Here is a 20,374-nt window from a genome sequence, read left to right as displayed (position 1 = left end):
CCTGGCTAGTGTCTAAGTTATTGGACACTATTGGTATAGCTAGGTCACAAGATTACATGCCCTCCAGATTGTAAACAGGGTTAAATCTGAGACCACACTTAAATAATGGTGTTCAGTTCTGATCCCGATTGTAAAGAGGATGAACTATGAAATTACTATCATAGAAATTTAAGGTACACAGTTTACAAATGAGAGAGTTAAGATTTGGACCAAATTGAGGTTCCAAAGTAACCTCAAAGAAAGTCCACATGATGTCCCCACTGTTTATAATGACATATTTACCACAAAAAAAGGATTTTTTTTTATATGGATGGGTTAATCCAGACATTATCGGAATGAAATTACATATTATGACAATTTACGTATTTATGAAATTATTAAAAGTTGTGGTGCTCTACCTGAATTTGTTCTAAGACATCTCGCTGCATTTCTAAAGCCATGTGGTACACATCATGGTCAGAGCTATTATACATCACTGCATTCTGGAACATCAGCATTATGTCCCGCTGAAACTCTGCTGTTGTGCGAATTAAACCAGTCTCAATATTTTTCTTTATTGTAGATAAATCCATTGGTCTGAAAATATGACATGAAACAGTAGTCAGTCCAAGCACCCTTCTCTCCTACCATTACAACTCTCCCATGTATAATTTCCTGATGTATTTAATAGTCATTTTTTTGGCATGACGATCAAACTAAAAATTTACTGTACATAACATTGAATTTTCTAATAATTCTTATCACAATATTCCATTAGAAAATGCAGATTATTTTCCCTGTAATTCTGTAGCTCCTGTAGACATCGCTTATTACAATGCATCTTGATGTTATATTCTCATGGTTCTTGATTATCAAAAGCTTTGCACTCTATACTCAGCTCATCCTGATGCACCGCTGCCCAATTGTCAAGAAAGGGGAGATTTGAACAGCAAATAAAACATGGCACGGTCAATTCTACATGATCTACTGAGGTGCTCCTTGGTTTTATAACTTTACTATTCATGGGCATACTGATGCACAACTAAAAATAAATTCAAGAATATTTCAAAACCTCTGGACCATTCACCATTTCATGTACCCTCATAAACTAAGGTCATCAGTGCAATGGATGTTTCAGTAACATGTGATATTATTTTTAAAATCACATACTCAACAGTATTTGAGGGGTCCAGGCTCATAAACGTGGTCATACGAACATACGAATTAGAAGCAGAAGTAGGCCATTCGGCCCTTCGAGCCTGCTCCGCCATTCAATAAGATCATGGCTGATCTGTTTGTGTTTCGAATTCGACATTCCCATCTACCCCCATAACACATTACTGTGCCCTGTGCAGGTTAAATGTCTGGGCTATATTTTTTCAAATAAATTAGTAGCAATGACCAAACCATTACTCTTCATGGAATCTTGCAGTGAAAAATAACAAACATGGTTACAAGACTGAAATAATTTTAGACAAAATACATTTGTGTTACAACAATTTTACAGAGATTTTTCATTACAATCTAACCTTTTGGTTGATAACACTGCCATCAGAATCCCTTTTACAAATCAATAGTTATAAATACGCTTTACTTTGTGTATACTCTTCATTAAGATGAGTATTGATCATCATCAAGCCAATAGCTAAAAAGAGCTAGAGCAATAAAGAGCAGTTTTATCATCAGTAAACATACCACAAATAACTTAGGGAAATTCGAGTATTTTTGCATTGTAGAAATCTTTGTGCGCCAATTAAGGTTTAAATCAGGCTTCTTAACCCTTTCAAACCGACTCCTCTGCCACCATTAATATAAATCCTGAACATAAATATTACACAAAACAACTTGGACAATTTGAAGACTGTACTAAACGGAACAATTCTATGCATTTTAAAGGGTGTCCTGCTGGCAAAATTCCCTCAAGAAAACATGCAGAACTATTAAGAATTTGTATTGCTTGTCCAAAAAGCTGACCTGTGTACAATGCTATGATATCCTGGGGCAATATCATCTGTCACTGGTTGAAGGAATACATTAGCATATCTGTAAAAGGAAGAATACATTTTACCAACAGAGACAGTAAATGTTGGAAAGCATTAACATTGTTCTGTACTCAGCATTCATCTATTAAGTGTGTTTACAGGCATAACCAAAACAAAATCAACCACCAAAAACATAGGCAGTTCAAAATTGTAATTTACAGTAACTGAACAACTTACATTACAATTATAAACGACAAGAGAAAAAACTAACAGCAATTGTACACCTGAAAACTAGCAAGAGCAAATCAGAGTCCAATCTCTTGTCAAATGAAATCATTTAGAAAATGTAGTCATAATCAATCATTAAGTCTTGCATCGAGATCTATTGTACACTTTCCTCCTGCCACACCTAGGGCTGAGGTTTATCAGCGCGCCGCGCTTCACCCTTCAATGACATTTAAATTTTTTTAAAGGTCCCGGTCTCCAGGAAATAAAAATAAAATTTAAATTCAACTTTAAATCCTGTCTCCCACTCCCGCCCCAATGGGTAATCTATATATAAACTGCCCTCTCACCCCAGAAAAACCTTTTATTTAGTTTAGTTTAGTTTAGAGATACAGCACTGAAACAGGCCCTTCGGCCCACCGAGTCTGTGCCGACCATCAACCACCCATTTATACTAATCCTACACTAATCCCACATTCCTATCACATCCCCACCTGTCCCTATATTTCCCTACCACCTACCTATACTAGGGGCAATTTATAATGGCCTATTTACCTACCAACTTGCAAGTCTTTTGGCTGTGGGAGGAAACCGGAGCACCCGGAGAAAACCCACGCAGACACAAGGAGAACTTGCAAACTCCACACAGGCAGTACCCAGAATTGAACCCGGGTTGCTGGAGCTGTGAGGCTGCAGTGCTAACCACTGCGCCACTGTGCCGCCCCAAACTGCACCCCCCACCCCTGAAATTTGTTCCCTTTGACCCTCCACCCTTTCCCACCAACCCTGCAACCAATAAAAAGTGTTATCCCCGCTCCACACCCACCCTGATAATTTTATTGCTCTCCCTCTCCCCACCAGTGTCGCGCCTCAGAACTCCAACAGAGTTGGAGGCAAGTTAATTTGAATGTTAATAATCCTCATTTTCATATATTAATGAAGGCCCTCCCACCAAGTGGCTGGGAGGACGCACCGAGGCCTTGCCCCCACCAATATCTGGCGGGGCCTTCACAGTGTTGCGGGTCGAGGTGAGCCGCTCCCGCTAACATTTTACGGGCCTCCCCGCCACCAACCATGGCATTGAGAGGCTGAAAATCCAGCCCCTAATTCCTGTTCTTACACTTTCAATGTGATCCTTTGTCAAGTGGTTCAAAGTGAAATAGCAGCAAATCAGAAGAGAGATGGGGAACTTAAAAGCAAAAAACAAGGCAAGCAGCTAGAAAACCAGCCAGTAAGAAACAACTAAGGACTTATTGAAATAATCAATCCTCACCAGTCAGAAAAACCCAAAAGAAAAAGAGTGAATCAATTAAACTACTTAAAATGCTTTTTAAAGTTATCCATCATTTTACTCAGCAACTAACATTTCTAACGTCCAAAATAAGGATTTAAACAAATAATTACTTATTTCACAATAACATGATTAAATTTACCCAAATGAACTGTCTTTGTTTATTTTTAAATCTTGATTAACATTTTTACTTGATGGTTTTAGCATTTCCCAAAAACCTCGGCTTCAGTTAGTCCAAATTATCTAATACTTCTCTAACAATATCTTAAAGTTGAGACAGTGGCGTAGTGGTATTGTCACTGGACTAATAACCCAGAGTACTTCTCTGGGGCCATGGGTTCGAATCCCACCGCTGCAGAAGGTGGAATTTGAATTCAATTAGCAAATCTGGAATTAAAAGCTAGTCTAATGATGGCCATGAAACCACTGTCGATTGTTGTAAAAACCCATCTGGTTCACTAATGTCCTTTAAGGAAGGAAATCTGCTGTCCTTACCTGGTCTAGCCTACATGTGACTCCAGACCCACAGCAATGTGGTTGACTCTTACATGGCCTAGCAGGCCAGTCAGTTGTATCTAACTGCTACGAAGTCAATAAAACAGAACAAAACCGGACGGACCATTTGGCATCGACCTAGGCACCGGAAACGACAATGGCAAACCCAGCCCTGTCAACCCTGCAAAGACCTCCTTACTAACATCTGGGGGCTTGTGCCAAAGTTGGGAGAGCTGTTCCACAGACTAGTCAAGCAACAGCCTGATATAGTCATACTCACGGAATCATACTTTATAATGTCCCAGACACTGCCATCACCAGTCCCGTGTATGTCCTGTCCCATTGGCAGGACAGACCCAGCACAGTAGTATACAGTCGGGAGGGAGTTGCCCTGGGAGTACTCAACATCAACTCCGGACCCCATGGCATCAGGTTAAACATGGGCAAGGAAACCTTCTGTTGATTACCACCTACTGCCCTCCCTCAGCTGATGAATCAGTACTCCTCCATGTTGATCATCACTTGGACGAAGCACCGAGGGTGGCAAAGGCGCAGAATGTACTCTGGGTGGGGGATTTCAATGTCCATCACCAACAGTGACTCGGTAGCACCACTACTGACCGAGCTGGCCGAGTCCTAAAGGACATGGCTGCTAGACTGGGTATGCAGCAGGTGGTGAGGAAACCAACAAGAGGCAAAAACATACTTGACCTTGTCCTCACCAATCTGCCTGTCGCAGATGCATCTGTCCATGACAGTACTGGTAGGAGTGACGCAGTCCTTGTGGAGACGAAGTCCCGCTTTCACATTGAGGATACCCTCCATCGTGTTGTGTGGCATTACCACCGTGTTAAATGAGATAGATTTTGAACAGATCTAGCAATGCAAAACTGGGATCTATGAGGCACTGTGGGACAGCAGCAGAATTGTATTCAAAACACAATCTGTGACCTCATGGCCCGGCATATTCCCCACTCTACAGTTATCATCAAGCCAGGAGACCAACCTTGGTTCAATGAAGAGTGCAGGAGGGCATGCCAGGAGCAGCACCAGGCATACCTCAAAATGAGGTGTCAACCTGGCGAAGCTACAACATAGGACTATTTGCATGCCAAACTGCGTAAGCAGCATGCGATAGACAGAGCTAAGCGATCCCATAACCAACGGATCAGATCTGAGCTCTGCAGTCCTGCCACATCCAGCCGTTGATGGTGGTGGACAATTAAACAACTAACTGGAGGGGGTGGCTCCACAAATATCCCCATCCTCAATGACGGGGGAGCCCAGCACATTAGTGAAAAATATAAGGCAGAAGCATTTGCAACAATCTGCAGCCAGAAGCGCCGAGTTGATGATCCATCTTGGCCTCCTCCTGAAGTCCCCAGCATCAGAGATGCCAAACTTCAGCCAATTCCATACACTCCGCGTGATATCAAGAAACAACTGAAGGCACTGGATACTGCAAAGGCTATGGGCCCTGACAATATTCCGGCAATAGTACTGAAGACCTGTGCTCCAGAACCTGCCATGCCCCTAGCCAAGCTGTTCCAGTACAGCTACAAATTGGCATCTATTCGACAATGTGGAAAATTGCCCAGGTATGTCCTGTACAGCAGGACAAGTCCAACCTGGCCAATTACTGCCCCATCAGTCTACTCTCAATCATCAGTAAAGTCATGGAAGGTGTCAACGACAGTGCTATCAAGTGGCACTTGCTTAGCAATAACCTGCTCAGTGATGCTCAGTTTGGGTTCCGCCAGGGCCACTCAGTTCCTGACCTCATTACAGCCTTGGTTCAAACATGGACAAAAGAGCTGAATTCAAGAAGTGTGGTGAGAGTGACTGCCCTTGACATCAAGGCAGCATTTGACCGAGTATGGCATCAAGGAGCCCTAGCAAAACTGAGGTCAATGGGAATCGGGGGAAAACTCTCCACTGCTTGGAGTCATGCCAAGCGCAAAGGAAGATGGTTGTGGTTGTTGGAGGTCAATCATCTCAGTTCCAGGACATCACTGCAGGAGTTCCTCAGGGTAGTGTCCTAGGCCCAACCATCTTCACTGCTTCATCAATAACCTTCCTTCAATCAGAAGGTCATAAATGAGGATGTTCGATGATTGCACAATGTTCAGCACCATTCATGACTCCTCACATACTGAAGCAGTCCGTGTAGAAATGCAGCAAGACTTGGACAATATGTACGTTTGGGCTGATAAGTGGCAAGTAACGTTCGCACCACACAAGCGCCAGGCAATGACCAGCTCCAACAAGAGAGAATCTAGCCATCTCCCCTCGACATTCAATGGAATTACCAGCGCTGAATCCCCCACTATCAACATCCTAGGGGCTACCATTGACCAGAAACTGAACTGGAGTAGCCATATAAACACTGTGACTACAAGAGCAGGTCAGTGGCTAGGAATCCTGCGGTGAGTAACTCACCTCCTGACTCCCCAAAGCCTATCCACCATCTATAAAGGCACAAGTCAGGAGTGTGATGGAATACTCTCCACTTGCCTGGATGAGTGCAGCTCCAACAACCCTCAAGAAGCTCGACACCATCCAGGACAAAGCAGCCCACTTGACTGGCACCCCATCCACAAACATTCACTCCCTCCACCACCGATGCACAGTGACAGCAGTGTGTACCATCTACAAGATGCACTGCAGCAACGCACCAAGGCTCCTTAGACAGCACCTTCCAAACCGTGACCTTCACTAACTGGAAGGACAAGGGCAGCAAATGCATGGGAACACCACCACCTGCAAGTTACCCTCCAAGTCACACACCATCCTGACTTGGAACTATATCGCTGTTCCTTCACTGTCGCTGGGTCAAGATCCTGGAACTCCCTTCCTAACAGCACTGTGGGTGTGCCCACCTCACATGGACTGCAGTGGTTCAAGAAGACAGCTCACCGCCACCTTTTCAAGGGTAATTAGGGATGGGCAATAAATGCTGGCTTAGCCAACGCGACCCACATCCCATGAATGAATAAAAAAAATTACTGAAGAATGATAGAGGGAAAATTTTAAAGGCTTTTTGCAAGTAAGCTTATATAAGCATTTCACTGCAAGTGTGCTAGTGAGAGAAATGATAGAGCCCTACTTCAAACATAATAATGCTCATGCTACACATCCGCTACAACCTTTCTGTTTAAACTATCGTTATATTATTCTCTTTTTTTAAAATGGAAAAGTCAAATTTCGCATCTGTGTAAAACAGTATTTGAATGGAAATCACGAACAGTATTTCAGTTGTGCATTTAAAATAATTTGAATATAAACCAAACAATAAATTTGAGCTGGTTTTTAACCAACACCTTTATTGAAACCTGTTTTCACTTTCGAAAGTGTATCAAAGTGGGCGTGAGAATGAGAGAAGAGATGTTGTGTTCTGCCTGAACCTAATTTGAGCTATTTTCCTTTCTTTAAAATAGAAAGCAAATGAATTGAATTTAAACGTTTCTCAGCCAATCAGAAAATCTGATCAGAAACTTCCATGTTGTTGGTAGTTATATAAAAAAATTAAATTGACAGTTGTGAGACAGAGAGCATGGGAAAAGAGGGGGAAAATAAGACACACACATATATACATATATCCAGGAACCAATTACAAAATACTGAACTCAATGTTTGGAGAGATCGCTTTGAAACTTACAAATTAATGTGGCAAAACCCGAATCCCACCCCTCCTTTTGCTGCGGAAAAGGCCACAGGAATCCACCAGTAAATCAAATCCCACCATTTCTTGCAAACTCCAGGACTCACACTGTAGTGTGGCTCTTGTTACTCAGTTTACTCCTATGAAGAGAGATTGGGGAAACTGGGCCTGTATTCTCTCAAGTTTCGAAGAATGAAGTGATCTCACTGAAACCTACAAAATACTTAAAGGGATAGACGGAGTAGGCAAGATGGTTGGGGAGTCTAGAACTAGGGGACGCAATTTCAAAATAAGGGGGAAGGCACTTAGGACTGAGATGAGGAGAAATTTCTTTACTCAGAGGGTTGTGAATCTTTGGAATTCTCTACCCCAGAGGGCTGTGGAAGCGCAGTCATTGAGTATGCTTAACGCAGAGACTGACAGATTTCCAAAAACAATGACATGCAGGGATATGGGGATAGTGTGGGAAAAAGGCACTGAAGTGGATGATCAGCCATGACCGTATTGAATGATGGAGCAGGCTTGATGGGCTGAATGGCCTATTCCTGCTCCTATATTCCTATATGCCTTAGTCCCAAAATCAGAAGGTCACCCACTAATACACTGGTGCACAGCTTCCACCATCCATACCAGTCATCCTTAAGGGTAAATTACCAAATTAATACCATTTGCTCCATTAAAGATGCCATGTAACTGCTTGTTTTGTGGTCATTAGCCTTCTTCATTAAAAGATTTTAATTACACTATTATTGTTGCTAAGAGTCAGCAAATGCACTAGCCTCCTCCCTCTAAAAAGACAAGTTATTGCAAAATGACACTAACCTGTGATTGGCAGCTGCTCTCCATACCAGCATAATCGCCTTCTTCCAGATTTTCTGAGCTTGAATGGCTTCCTGATCTTCACTACAAACTGAACTACAGAAAATGATAAGGGAAACTAAATTCGACAAAAACTAGCTTGCAGTAATGCATCAATACACTGGCAGCTATCAAAGTACTGCACAATCTATCTGTACTTTCACAGAAGCATAATATTTGTTCGATTCAAAATTATTTCTTTTTCTTTTTATCTGTACCAGTTATTTTTCCAAAGCAGTGCGATTATTAAATGTGACCAAGATGCTAAAATAAAGATGATTTAGTTTCTTTCAATTCCACTGTAAACCTCATTTAAAAATGTTGCTAATACTGTAAGCAATGTGACACTTTTTCCAACCAAAACATTTGTTTTTTTCCTACAATACCTGTATGTGCAGCTGTATTAAGTTATTTTTCCCCCAGTGAAATTGTAATTTCTTAACGAATCCTAGCAAAGTGTAAAAATGGATGAAAGCTAGTTGTTTCTACAAAAACAGATGATGAATTGGGAAACAATTAGGATTTTAACAATAATATAAAAGCAAAATACTGCAGATGCTGGAAATCTGAAATAAAAACAAGAAATGCTGGAAATACTCAGCAGGTCAAGCAGCATCTGTGGAGAGAGAAGCAGAGTTAACGTTTCAGGTCAGTGACCCTTCTTCAGAAGTTCTGATGAATGAAGGGTCACTGACCTGAAACGTTAACTCTGCTTCTCTCTCCACAGATGCTACAAGACCTCCTCCTGAGTATTTCCAGCATTTCTTGTTTTTATTTAGGATTTTTACAAGGTGATTTGTGCCATCAAATAAAACCTGTACTATGCTTGGGCATCGATTAAAAATTGATTAAGAGTATACTGGATGAAGTACATAGGGACGGGTTGTTTCCAAAATTCTATGGTGCAGGGCTAAGCAAATACTTAAGTGATCATTTTAAGCAAGCTGCATTAATATATAACTCCCTCTACTAAGGGTTGAAACAAAACAGGTGCAAACTTACAATTGAGAGGAAGCAGGGCTGCTGGGTATTGAATCCGCAAGGACTGAAGACTGCAAATGAGCATTATGGACACTGAATCCATCATCACTTTCACTGACAGGTGGCTCGTTGTCAGTTTCTGACATATAGACCTCATTTGGTTCCTCTTCCCTGGCCTCATCCATACTGGCAGCTTCACTAGCTCCATCCTCCTCTTTGGGAACAAGCACCTCTTGCAGCTGTAAACCACATCACAGCCATCATTATACAGCTTGTCAGTGTGATGACTTGTCTGTTAACACAATACTCATTATTATTGCAACACATTGTCTAAGTGCATGCCACATATATTTCCCCATCACCACTTCACCACCACCCCCACCCACCAAACTCTAGATTTTAAGTGCTATTTGCAACTTTGATTTCAGGACACAGACAAATCTGGAAATTGTTACTGATGTTAGCAGAACAGGTAATGCGTTTGTACGACAATCCTCTGTACATTGTTTTAAATGGGTTAATGCTCCTTAAAAAATAGAAGTGTTGTATGACTCTGTTAATCCCTCCAACACTGATATTACCAACAGTAATTTCGGAACTACAGTACATATTTTGAACCTGATGCCACTAAGGGGATTCAAGACAGAGGTCAACAGACTAAGGGAATTAAGGGATAATAGGATAGTGTGCAATGGTGGAGTTGAGGCAAAAAATCAGTCGTGATCTTGTTGAATGGTGGAGCAGGCTTATAGGGGCCAAATGACCTACTCCAGCTCCTATTTCTTATGTTCTGTGTCCTGCTATCAGGGTAGATTAAAATTGGCTACTTAACCAGACCTGAAAAACTATGACTGACTCTTGCTGTGAATGATGGTGAACAAAACAACTTGTAACTAGGTCTCTGTTGATGGTGCCACTATGAAGTACACAAGAGCTAAACAGTTGACTGATCGCCCTGCTATTTTCTGTCATTGGTGTGATTAATTTTTGCTCATCATTCTTCCTGGGGCTGATAAATAACATCAGGAATTCCCAAGGGTGAACTCACATGGTTTCATCCATAATGCAGTACTTTTATGGGAATAGTAACATAGTGGTTATGTTACAGGACTAGTAACAGAGGCCCGAACTAATGATCTAGAGACACAAGTTCAAATCTCACCACTACAGCTGGGGAATTCAAATTCTGATCATTAAATATGTAACAAAAAGCTAGCATCAGTAATGGTGACCGTGTAACTACTGGATTGACATAAAAACCCATCTGATTCACTAATGTCTTTAGGGACATTACCCAGTTGAGTCTATACGTGATTCCAGACTCACAGCATGTGGATGACTCTTAACTGTCGTCTGAAAGAGTCTGGCAAGCCACTCAACTGTCAAGGTGGCCATCACCTTCTCAAAGGCAATTAGAGATGTGCCATTGTCAGTGGCACCCACATCTCTTGAATGAATTAATAAAAATTCATGACCCAACACCCTGCATCACTACAATGGTTTTTCATGTTTAAAGAGAAATTATCCACATTATAACCAAATTGTCCTCTCTTTACATCTAGGTAGGTATTTTTACAATACAAAGCGTTGGGTATTCATGCTTTATTAAAAGTCATACTGTCTCTTTTTCAACTATCAGTTTAACTTTTTTTAAAACTGTATTATTATAAGATGTTATTAAACTTTCAAAATAAACTAAAACAATAATCTTGTCCATCTGTGAAAGTGGGTGGTACATTATGCCAGCAGAACAAAAAGAATGTAGTTCAAATATCAAGGAAATGGTATTCAAATTTAACAACGGTGTAAGATCATTTGATAAAGACAGACTCAGTATCATAGCAGGTACAAACCTTATAAAACAGACAAGCTCATTACTCATCCACAGCCTCAATTACAGTAGCCTTATACAATCTCAGATGTACAGTACCTTGATTTGGCCCTTTACAACTACTCCAGTCTCTTCCTTTGTGGCTTCTGAAAGTTGAAAACAAAAAAGCCTGGTATTAATTTTAATGTTATTGATGAATTATTATTCATATATTGCGTATATAAACTTACAAAGGTTATCACCAGTTGAGTCAGTAAAAAAAAAGCATGACAACTACTCTTTAAAAAGCTTCCAGCAAAAACTTATAAAAACAGTTTGAAATAAACACAAAATATATCTGCTCTGGTAAATTTTGCAAATTACTTGAGTAGTTCTTTGGTAGAACGCGGTTTGTTTTCCAACATACAATGACAATGACACAGAAATGGAGAACACTTGCATCTGAAGATATCCACATGGTCTATTTTTAATTGCACCATCACGGTCAGGCAGTAGTATTGAGTCACCACCTTTTCAAAGACAATCAGAGATGGGCAATAAATGCTGGTTTTGTCAGGTATGCTGACATCCCATGAACGAGTTTAAAAAAAGGCTAGATACCTTTCCACACAGGAAAGAAGGCCCATGATTAAAATAAAGTCAGAGGCAGAGTCACCAACCTATTTTCTTGAATGGTGAATGAGTGACACAAGAGACCACAAAGAAAAAAAATGGCTAAGCTGAGGACTAGAAACACACGGATCAGGCAATTCTAAGATTGACAACATTGAGTTCAATAATTTCAGATCATAACCTCTGCCTGCATTTTTTTTTCAAATGGCAGCTGTTGATGATGATTCTGCAATTCCTATTTACATCTCAAGATCTGTCCTTTGTTTTGAAGGGTTATTGACCTGAAACATTAATTCAGTTTTCCTCTCTCCAAAGCTGCCAGACCTGCTGAGTGCTTCCAACATTTTCTGTTTTAATCCCATCTTTAGTTTCTTTATTTGTCTCACCACCTTCTTTTGCCATGCACGATCATCCCTTTCTTCATTTAATCTTTCCTGCTTTCCACCCTATCACAGACATTCCCTCCTGCCCCCCAGCCAACTTTCCCTCCCTCAGTACTTGCTTAAAATCTGTTACGTCTCTAACATATACCAGTTCTGACAAAGGTCATCAACTGAAACATTAACCCTGTTTCTCCCTCCACAGATGCTGCTTGACCGGAGTATTTCCAGCATTTTCTGCCAAGATTGAGCCCTGGTCTATTCAGATTCAGTGCTACATCAGGAAGAATCAGCAAAGGTTCCTACTCCTAATCATTATCCAGTGATCCCTGCTTGAACTGTGTCCATGTTGGTTGAGGACAGATTCAAAGTTAGCTGTGATGTTCTTGTAGAGTCAGAGTCATTTACGTCACTGAAGGAGGCCATTCAGCCCATCAAGTCCATGCCGGCTCTCCCAGAGCTATGCAGTCAGTCCCACTCCCCGGCTCAATCCCCATAGCCCTGCAAGTTTATTTCTCTCAGGTGGTCCTGCAACTTCCTTTTGAAGTCATTCATCGTCTCCGCCCCCACCACCCTTGTGGGCAGCAAGTTCCAGGTCATTACCACTTGCTGCATAAAAAAGTGTTTCCACATATTCCCCCTGCATCTTTTGCCCAAAACATTCCAATCTGTGTCCCGTAGTCAGAGTACAATTTGTTAATAGGAGCAGTTTTTCCTTGTCTAACCTATCTAAGCCTGTCATAATCTTATACACTTCTATTCAATCTCCTTTGTTCTAAGGAGAACAAGCCCAGCTTTTCCAACCTATCTAAAATCCTCCATCCCTGGAACTATTCTGGTAAATCTCCTCTGCACCCTTTCAAGGACCCTCACATCCTTCCTAAAGTGTGGTGACCAGGATTGGACGCAATACTCTAGTTGGGGCCTAACTAGAGCTTTAAAAAGATTCAGCATAACCTCCCTACTCAATGCCGCTATTTATGATGCCCAAGGTCCCATATACTTTACTAACCACTCTCTCAATATGTCCTGCTACCTTCAAAGATCGCTGCACATGCAACCCTCGGTCCCTCTGTTCCTGTACACTCTTTAGAACTGTGCCATTAAGTATTTATTGCCTCTCTCTGTATTAAATTCCATCTTCCACTTCTCTGCCCATTCTGCTAGTCTATCTATGTCCTGTTGTAGGCGATTCATATCATCCTCACTGTTTGCCACACCTCCAAGTTTGGTGTCGTGGCAAATTTTGAGATTCTACTCTGTATTCCAAGATCCAAGTCATTTATATATAACAAAAAAAAGTAGCGGTCCCACCACTGACCCTTGGGGAAAACCACTGTCTACCATCCTCCAGTCTAAAAAGCAACAATTTACCATGACTCTCTATTTTCTGTCCTTAAGCCAATGTTTTTTATCCAAAACGACACTAACCCTCCTATTACATGAGCCTCAATTTTTTTAACCAGCTTTCTTAGAATCCATATAAACAACATCCACCGCATTCCCTTCATCAACCTTTTCTGTTATTTCATCAAAAAATGCAATGAATTAGTAACGCATGATCTGCCCTTTCCAAATCCATGCTGGCTATCCTTAATCAACTCAAACCTCTTTAGGTATCCTTTGATATTTTCCTGATAATTGTTTCTAAAACCTTATCCACCACTAATGTTAAATTATTTGGCCTGTTGTTGCTAGGACTGTTCTTACACCCTTTCATGAATAAAGCTGTCACATTTGTCACTCTCCAATCCTCTGGCACCTCCCCTGTATCCAGGGAATGTTGGAAGATTATGGCAAGCCCTTCCACTATCTCCATCCCCATTTCCTTTAACAACCTGAGATGCAAGCCATCCAAACCAGGTGACTTATCTGTCTTGTGGTTGAATAGACTCTATCTAGGTGCATATAAAGAAGATTCACTTGAAAAAAGTACTAGAGGAAGTCAGGCATGCTGGAATCATACACTAACGATAAATCAAGGACTCAGGAGATTTGTATGTGTGGTGGGGGGGGAAATAGAAGGAAAAAAATGGGGAAAAGGAAAAGAAAATTCCATAATTTATTAAGTCAGTATCTTGAAAACTGGAGAAGAAATTTGAATGTGCTAAATCGTGTTGATGTTTCACTAGACATCTTCTATTACAAACGAGTCCTGCTCACTTCCCATTCCACTGACCTACAGTTTCAGAGTGTCCCACTTCACCAGAGCTACTTCTGTTTTGGGTTGTGCTCCTTGGAGACAGTTGTCCAATTTCCTCAGAGGTACTTTTGCTGCGTGCAGTGCTCCAGGGCAAGGGATGTGCTGCCTCTTCAGATGTGCTTTTACTTCGCATAATGCTCCTAGGCAAAGAATGTTCCACCCCAAGTATCTGCAAAGGACAGTAACAAAACAATTAAAAAGGACCAATGAGAGCAGGGGACCTTCTTCTCAGTATGTGTTTCTAAAGGCAAGCTCAGCCACATCTCTGGCACTTTCTCTTCCTCAAAACTACTAGTTTTCATTGATAGCCTACTAAAAGGTTTAAGAGAACTTTTTTTATGGTGAAAGATTATACAATAGGATGAGAAATGTACAAAACATTACTTAATGTGCAGCATTCTCAGAGCAATCAGAACAAAATTTGCAATATAACATTTCAGATTTTGATACAGAAATGGTACTGGGATCCTTAAATGTTCTTTTATCTATATTAAGATAACAAAATTTAGTAATTTTGTTAGAGAAGAAACTGACCAGAGTTCCTTAAATAAAAAAGGCTGCGTTTGCTGACAACACAACCACTAGGTGGCGCAGTACTAGCACATGCACAAATACAGCCTCTTCCACTGAAACATCACTGTCTGCGATGTTCAGGCAGCTCCCAGGATTAAAGATGGCGCTATTCAATTTGTCACAGAAAAACAACTTCAAACTAAAAATCCCCTCAAAGGTTGCCATCGTCACCTCCATCCCAACCCCAAGAGTCCCCCGCTCCCTTCTGCCATTGCTTCATTTGTATCATTTCTTGGATGTCTCCTGCTCAACTGTTTCTGATTTTTTTTTGACAAGGACCAAAAATCTCTGGTACGATACTGCCATTGAAATTTAGAATGTAAAGCAACTTTCTATGGGACGGAAAAGTCAACATTTACACTTTGAAGTTTATGGAGGAAATAACTCTGAATTTCTGCACCCACCTCTGCCATTCCAATCTCCCATTCTCCCAATCCACACATTCACATTTGCTACAGCCTCGCCGTTCCCCTCCCTCCCTCAGCAGTTTGCTCCAGACCTTGCCACTGCTCCCCCACTTCCCCTCGGCCGAGTGGGGTGGCGGGAGAGGGCGTGAAGCAAGGAACGGGGAACAATTGGCCGAGTGAAGCTGCAGGGGTGGGGGGGGGGGGGGGGGGAAGAGCAGTGGCGAGGTCTGGAGCAAGCAGCTGAGAGGGGGAAGCAGCCGGTGGGGAGGAGGAGAAAGCATCGAGGCCTGGAGCGAGTGCCCAATGGCAGGGAGGGGTCACAAAGAGCGGCCAGTGGGGCGGTAGACAGTAGCTGAGTGGGGAGAAGCGGGCAATGAATAGCTGATGACATTTTCCCACGCATGCACCAATTAATCCTGGCAAGATGTAGGCTGCGCATGCGCAACATCCACTGAGAGCAGGAGACCGTTAGCACATGTGAGCAGCTTGGAGCGCTCTGATGACTTTGGCAGGCCGCTGCGTTGTCAGGAGTCACTTTGTAAAAAAAAAAATGCATCCATTCCTTTCTTTTCATACAGGAGCAGTGACAGTTTTCTTCCCTGATGTCTTCATTGTGGACAGGTTTTCCATTAAAATGGTCCCAGGCACGATACATTTTTCAAAGTAACATAATATTTTCAACTTGTTGCTTTGGATAATAACTGGATTTATTCCTCCTCCCACTTCCAGGCAAGCTGGAAGCCTCTCCTCAATAAAGTTAGCAGGTAGGAAAACAAATTGCAAGATATCACTACTTAAACGACCATGTTACAAATGAAAATTAATCAGCAACTAAACCAAAATATTGTGCAAGATATTTTCTTACCAAAATTGATTTGCACATTCTAGAGTTAAATTCACCCATAAATGGCAAATGCCAGAGAACAGGTGAGAAAAGCTGCCTTCAACATCATGGCAGCATTTGATCAAGTGTGGTATCAAGGAGGTTTAGGAAAATGGAGACCAACAGGAATCAAGGAAATAACAGCCACTGTTTAAGCCATTCCTGTCACAAAGTAAGATGGTTTGGCTCCTAGAGGCCAGTCATTGCAGCCACTTGACATCGCTGCTAAAGTTTTTAAGAAGTGTCCCTGGCCCAACCGTCTTTGGCTGCTTTATCATTAACATTAGGGCAAGCTTAGGCTGTTTGCTGACGATTCTACTCCATTGGCCACTCCTCCAATAATGAAGCAACCTAATGCTAGCATACAGTAGGACCGAGAAAACATCCAGACTTGAGCTGACAACTGACAGATAACATTCATGCCACATAAGTGGTGAGTCATAATTATTTCAAACAAGAAAATATCAGCCACCTCCCCCATACTATCATCAGGTACTGCCATCGCCAATTTCCTCCCCCAATCAGTATCATGCAGTTCACTTCTAATGAGAAGCTTAACTGGTCCAACCACAGCAACACTGCGGCTACAAGAGCAGGGCACTCTGTGATGAGTGGCTCACTCCCTAAACCCTCAAAGTCTCTTCAGCATTGTCAATGCTCAAGTCAGGAGTGTGATAGAATACGCACCATTCACCTGGATAAGTGCCATGGCAACAATATGCAAGGAGCTCAACACTATCCAGGACAGAGTATTGCCAAAGACTTGTGGGTTGATAGGTAAATTGGCCATTGTAAAAAATTGCCCCTAGTGTAGGGAGGTGGTAGGAGAATTGAGGGAAGGTGGGGATGTGAGAGGGAAAAATGGGATTAATGTTTTTCTTTGGGCCTCCTTATCTCGAGAGACAATGGATACGCGCCTGGAGGTGGTCAGTGGTTTGTGAAGCAGCGCCTGGAGTGGCTATAAAGGCCAATTCTGGAGTGACAGGCTCTTCCACAGGTGCTGCAGAGAAATTTGTTTGTTGGGGCTGTTGCACAGTTGGCTCTCCCCTTGCGCCTCTGTCTTTTTTCCTGCCAACTACTAAGTCTCTTCGACTCGCCACAATTTAGCCCTGTCTTTATGGCTGCCCGCCAGCTCTGGCGAATGCTGGCAACTGACTCCCACGACTTGTGATCAATGTCACACGATTTCATGTCGCGTTTGCAGACGTCTTTATAACGGAGACATGGACGGCCGGTGGGTCTGATACCAGTGGCGAGCTCGCTGTACAATGTGTCTTTGGGGATCCTGCCATCTTCCAATGTAGGATTAGTATAAATGGGTGGTTGATGGTCGGCGCAGACTCGGTGGGCCGAAGGGCCTGTTTCAGTGCTGTATCTCTCTATGACTCTATTTTGCCCGACCACTTGATTCAGTATTCACCCACTTCACCACCGAAGCATTGTAGCTGTAGTATGTACTCCATCAATTCATCAAGCTTATTCCAACAGCCCCATGAGCTCTAGCATGGCCACCAAGAGCAGCAAGATTATGGGAATACCATCACTTCCAAGTCATACATTGGCCCGATTTTGCAGGGGCTTTGATGATGAACTGTTAGTGTTTACCACCATAACCATTTCGAAACTGACTGCAACTTCTGGATTTAGCACAAGTGCAGATTAATGCGGAAATCCTGTAGTTACCATCTGTCACTCACTGCTCTGCTATAGACTGCGCTGTAGCTCCCACCACCACCACTACCCATAAGCCAGCAATCATTGAAATCAACTGATCTGGCAAGAAATTCCCCTTTACTACTCTCACATCACTGTTAGAAACCCCATAAAAAGTAAAATCTTGTTGAGTCAGGTGTAACTGGGTTTTTTTTTTAAACCAGCATTGAGAATAATTATTGAATAGATCCAGCCCTGAAAAAATAATTTATTTGTGGAGTGTTGTAACATACCACTATTAAGATAAATTACTAGATTTTTTAAACTAATTTTTTAAAAGCTTTTTTCATGATATTTCAGCTTCTACGTTCACTCCATGTCTATGTTCCAATCTTTATTTTGCTGTACTATGTCAAATTTTTAAAAAGTGATAGGATTTAAAATCCTTTCATTTCCTGGTTGGCTGTCTGTTGGAATTCTTTAATGTGACTGGCTGCTTGGAGAGATTGAATACAGCACTGCAACTCTATGTTAGGAATCTCCATTAAAGAAGGCTCCAATTTACTGCACAGCGAGGGGTCTAAAGTTCTTGTTGCAGAGATTGCTAGATTTCTCAGCGAGGCTTTCTTCAAAGTCTGCAGCAAGTGCCCTTGCTTTGCTGCTGACCGTAAAATCCAGGTCATTATTTGACTTGGACATATAGTACTGTTCTTTCATTGGTGTTGGATTCAGGACAACAAAGATGCAGATTTGCCAGTGTTGTTCACACTCAGAGAGCAAATACATCTGTCACACTGAATAGATGTTGAAAGAGAGAGCGCGAGAGAAAAAAAAAGAAAAAAAAGAACGAGAGAGAAAGCAGGTAGGTGCAAAAAACATTTTTTTTTTTTTAAAAAGTGAATCTTGAGGAATCTGTTCAAAACTACCTCAGTTCACCTTTCTGGACAACATTAGTATTCAGTATTTCAGATTAGAGATCGTAACAGGGCAACATTGTTTCGCATCATTTGAATTTCCCTTAATACTAAAGTGGCAACCATTTTTCTTTTAAAATATCCAGCAAAGCAGCCACTACTGCAAATGCAATCTTACCCTGGGTGTGGCTCCAATACTTCATTCATTTTACAAACCAATTATTAAAACCATGCCGTTAAATCTTGTAATTTGTGTTCAATTTTATCCACCGTTCTTACCTCAGTTTTCAGTCCACTGTCTGGAGAATTTGTTGCGTTTCCAGCACACCCCATCTGTTGTGCATGTCCTGGATTTGATTCTTTTTCCTGTTCTTGCTCTTCATTTACCTTCTCTGGTAACTCCTGTTTAATTGCTTTGATAATCAGTTTTTCCTCAGTTCCCAATCCAGCCAATATTTGAGTTTCATCACTGGATCGATGCTCTGATTTAAGAGTCTGCTGCTGGACTTCTTCAGCTTCCTCCTTTATCATTTCCTCTGCCCGAAACAGGGAGGCAGCATTTCCCTCAGTGGCAGCTAGCTGCTCTCCAACATCAGTGGGAAGATCCAACAGTTCTGGTGTTTCTTCCACCTATAAAATAATAAAAGATGACCTATCAGCCACATGGTTTTATTAAATCCTGAAGATTCCAGGAACCAACTGCTGTCTTTCCATTGCTTTCCCAAATACTCCACAGTTGAGAAGTGCACATAATTTAATACAAATGAATTTGCAATTCCGGAAGCAGACGACAGCTGATATTTGATTTTGAAAAACAGGCAACCTTGCTGTACCATATTTCGGTAGAAGGCAGACTCCCATTCATGATCTTGGATGATGAGTCAATTCAATGCTTGGACAAATCTGCAGCAGTCAATTCAAGTGCAACACAAGCAGAGCATCTATCTATCCTCTAAAGTAATGGCATATGGAATGAGGAAGAGCCTAAAAGGGAATAAAAATATTGTGTGAGAGAGCAAAAACGGTCTACCTTCTCTTCAATGATTGCTAAGATGTCTGCAGGGTTCCCCAAGTGCAGTACATCGGTATAATCAGATACTCCAGTATCTACAATATCTTCAAGCTGCTTTGGCCGGTGTTGATCTGCATTGTTCTCTCTCGGTCTTGCAATCTGTAGAGTGCCAGCAGGCAGACACTTGCTTTCTCCAGATTCAATTAACACAGAGAAGCTGGCCAAATCTCTGGATACTGACAGTGATGGCTGCTCCACACAGCTCTCTACCTGAACACAAATGGTGGCTTCTTCAACTGCAGAACAAACATCAGAAAAATCAATGATTCTCTAAAAATGAATATATCTTCTGAAATTCTAACTATCCTGTACAATAGACATTTTATAATATGATTTAATGATATAGTTAGTATGTTCCTATGTTTAAAATTTTT

At 41.6% G+C, this 20,374-nt stretch overlaps 1 protein-coding gene across 6 annotated transcripts in view; it reads right to left on the bottom strand.

Annotated features, from left to right (window-relative positions):
* LOC137383435 (bromodomain-containing protein 8-like) overlaps nt 1–20,374 on the bottom strand; it is a 115,695-nt gene that overhangs the window by 56,227 nt on the left and 39,094 nt on the right. For all 6 annotated transcript variants that reach the window (XM_068056303.1, XM_068056301.1, XM_068056304.1 and 3 more), the window contains exons 11-18: nt 19,959–20,236; nt 19,208–19,558; nt 14,475–14,667; nt 11,403–11,449; nt 9,494–9,711; nt 8,456–8,548; nt 1,954–2,022; nt 399–576 (exon numbers count right to left, since the gene is read on the bottom strand). In XM_068056303.1, coding sequence (XP_067912404.1) covers nt 399–576; nt 1,954–2,022; nt 8,456–8,548; nt 9,494–9,711; nt 11,403–11,449; nt 14,475–14,667; nt 19,208–19,558; nt 19,959–20,236 — 1,427 coding nt within the window. The remainder of the gene's footprint in view (nt 1–398; nt 577–1,953; nt 2,023–8,455; nt 8,549–9,493; nt 9,712–11,402; nt 11,450–14,474; nt 14,668–19,207; nt 19,559–19,958; nt 20,237–20,374) is intronic.

Source organism: Heterodontus francisci, chromosome 24 (assembly GCF_036365525.1).
Source record: "Heterodontus francisci isolate sHetFra1 chromosome 24, sHetFra1.hap1, whole genome shotgun sequence".
Taxonomy (NCBI): domain Eukaryota; kingdom Metazoa; phylum Chordata; class Chondrichthyes; order Heterodontiformes; family Heterodontidae; genus Heterodontus; species Heterodontus francisci.
Note: the sequence above shows the minus strand (reverse complement) of the source record. Positions and strands in the feature narration are given on the sequence as shown.